The sequence below is a fragment of the Helobdella robusta genome, assembly GCF_000326865.2.
Source record: "Helobdella robusta unplaced genomic scaffold HELROscaffold_52, whole genome shotgun sequence".
Classification (NCBI taxonomy): Eukaryota; Metazoa; Annelida; class Clitellata; order Rhynchobdellida; family Glossiphoniidae; genus Helobdella; species Helobdella robusta.
The window spans coordinates 370,313-373,210 of NW_008705269.1; the positions used below are offsets into that span (position 1 = coordinate 370,313).

The window sequence follows — 2,898 nt, forward strand, 5'->3', positions numbered from 1 at the left end:
TGCGATAAAATTCAAATAAACCAACTAAAAAAGCCATGATGTAGAAACCACTAGAGGCAAGACGAAGAAGAAGACAACTACAAACAGGGATTGACTCCCTAGACAAAAATCTACAAGGGGTAGGATTGTCAAAATATAGAGTTATAAGGGAAAGATCCCGATCGACATTTGAAGAACTGGCTCAGGATAGAGATCGTTGGAGAGATGTCGTGATAAAATCAGATGCTGCACACAGCTGATGGATGATGATGGTGGTGATGATGATACAGTTACTCAAGTTTGATGTCAGTTAAAATATGACGTTGTTCTTTGTTAATGGCTATTACTCAATCATTTTTTTCGATATTCTTTCACACAACATCTTAATGTTTATAAACAACTTTTTCTTTTAGCTTTTTAAACTGTCTAATGTCAAAACGAATTACAATTCAACGCCATATATTTCAAAGATCATTTTTTCTTATGAAAGGATCACTTCAATAACCTGAGTTGCATTAAACCAATGTTACTAATAAATTAACAGTTAAATAAAAAAAAGAAATAGAAATTTAATGAAACCTACTTGAATCCAGTAAAAATGGACCAACAGTTATAAAGTCTGGTAATTCAAAAGTTTCTTCTTCAAGTTTATCAAATTTCATTAATTCGGCTGTGAATTCAGATATTTGCGGATCAGTTTTCATGAAATCCTGATTTTTAAAATTATCAAAGAAGGCGATATGTTATTACTTTATTAGATTCAATAATTGCAAAAATAACTTTAAAATGATAATTTTAATTATTTTAGCTTCAATTAGAAAATTAATTAACTCATTTTTATCATCATCAATATCATTGAACAAAATTTTGCTATAATCTCAAAATACATTCCTATGTCTATCAAACTAAAATAAAATAACCACTAATTAATCGCTGTTTTAAAAAATTCATGGAGGTATAAAAAATGATAGAAACCTATGATAACGTCAAGCAAAAAATTTAAATAAATTTGTAAAATATTTGTTTAAATAGAACAAACTAAAACCTCTAGAAAACTTTCTTTGGAACTATCCCACAAAAAACTGAATTCATTAAATCGAACAAGTTTCAAATATATTTGACTTGGCAAAGTGGACAACGAATTATTTAAAATGCTCAGCAGACTTTGAATTTCTTTGTTATCGCTAACCATGTTATAAAAAGTTTCTACAATTAATAAAAAATTAAAAATTATTAAAATGATAAAAATCAAGTGATATATATTTAATTTATTTTCAAACTTAAATATACTGACATGTAAAACGTGTATGTATTTTGAATGCACGTGTATTTATAGGTTTTAATTTACAAATGTGGTAGTTACAAAGATTTGAATAAAAAGGGGAAAAATTACTTGTAAAACTTTCAAAAATTACGCTACTAATAAAATTAAAACCGGATAATTTTGATTTTACAAAATTTGTTTAAATAGTACTATATATATTTTTGTTGCGTATCGTGTGTTCAATGTTCTATCGTTTGTATAATTAATCTTTTATTTTAAAACAAAAATTTTTGATACATAATTTGAGTTAACATTTTTGTACACATATGTTTTAGAATGTTTTTTCATGTATTATAAATTTTTTTGGCAAATATATATTTGTTTAAAAAATTCAATAACAGGCTCTTTAATGATTACTAAATACAGAATTAGCTTAACAATCAAGCTTTGTTAGACTCTCTGACATATCTGACACAATATTTTGTATCAGAAATGTCAGAAAATAAAGTGACTTTTTATTTTGTTAATATGTTAATAATAATATTGTCATTTTATATAGCGCCATGGCAAGCGACTGAGACTCATCATTGTTATTACAACAAACAAACGGTGCGTGAATCAACACGTCCCACACTTTTTCATGTTATAGGCGGAATCTTTTTGCATTCGAACCCGGACACTGCATCAACAATGCCAGGCACCTTAACCATTATACCATCGCGCCGCCCGACTTGACAAAAGCTTAAAGATTTAAACAATTATATTCCTAAGTCGATACGTGCTTTCTGTTGAAAATATATTTAAGTTGAAATGCTAACTTTGAAAATTTACAACAACAAATTTTTATATACAAACATTTTTTAGAAGTTTTAACATTTCTATATATGTGTGTTTTGGAATGTATTCAAATATTGTTACAAAATTATTTTTTAAATCAGTACGAGGCAGTTTTATTATTATTAAATATTAACAGAATTAAAATTTCTAAGTTGAAATAATAATTTTTAGAATCAAAGACTAATTTTTAACGAAAAATTCAAATTAAATCATGGTCGGCTAATTAGTCTATAGTCTAGACATTTATAACAATTTGAAACGTGTGGCCAAACCAACAAAACCATTCAAAAAACTTTAAAAAAACGTTTAAATAAGAAGAAATTGTGAAAAAGACATGTGATGGAGAGAATGAGGAACAAGTTTAAATAAAAGACAAAGTCTGACCATAAGGTTAAGGTATGGGCCTGCCTAGTAAATTTGACGGTCAATGTTTGTTAGACATTTTCATAATTCATTTTCACTGAAAACCTTTAATATTTCATGCTTTTAGAATCTCTATCTTTCTTTATTAAAACAAATTTAATAACTGTTTCAACGACCTGTTGCAAAAATGGGAATCCAGCACCATACATCCAATTCCTAAAACAAAACAGCCACCATCACCAATAGATTATCGCCTAATATCTATCACCCCCATACTTTTACGTATTCTAAAAAAATTAATTTCTAAGTCATTTATCTATCCATGTTTTAATCATCCGTCTATCAAATCACTATTACAAGATCAGTTCCCATTTCGCTCTACATGTTCATCCACATCTGCCATCATCTCTCTTACCTCTATAATAACATTTCTTCTTAAAAATAATAATCATGTT

General features: G+C 27.6%; 1 protein-coding gene across 1 annotated transcript in view; it reads right to left on the reverse strand.

Annotated features, from left to right (window-relative positions):
- Window positions 1–686, reverse strand: part of HELRODRAFT_124986 (hypothetical protein) — a gene marked incomplete at both ends in the record, with an annotated part of 7,644 nt that extends 6,958 nt beyond the window's left edge. Inside the window, one exon of the mRNA XM_009027952.1 lies at window positions 563–686. Coding sequence (XP_009026200.1) covers window positions 563–686 — 124 coding nt within the window. The remainder of the gene's footprint in view (window positions 1–562) is intronic.
- Between the last annotated feature and the right edge of the window lie 2,212 nt (window positions 687–2,898).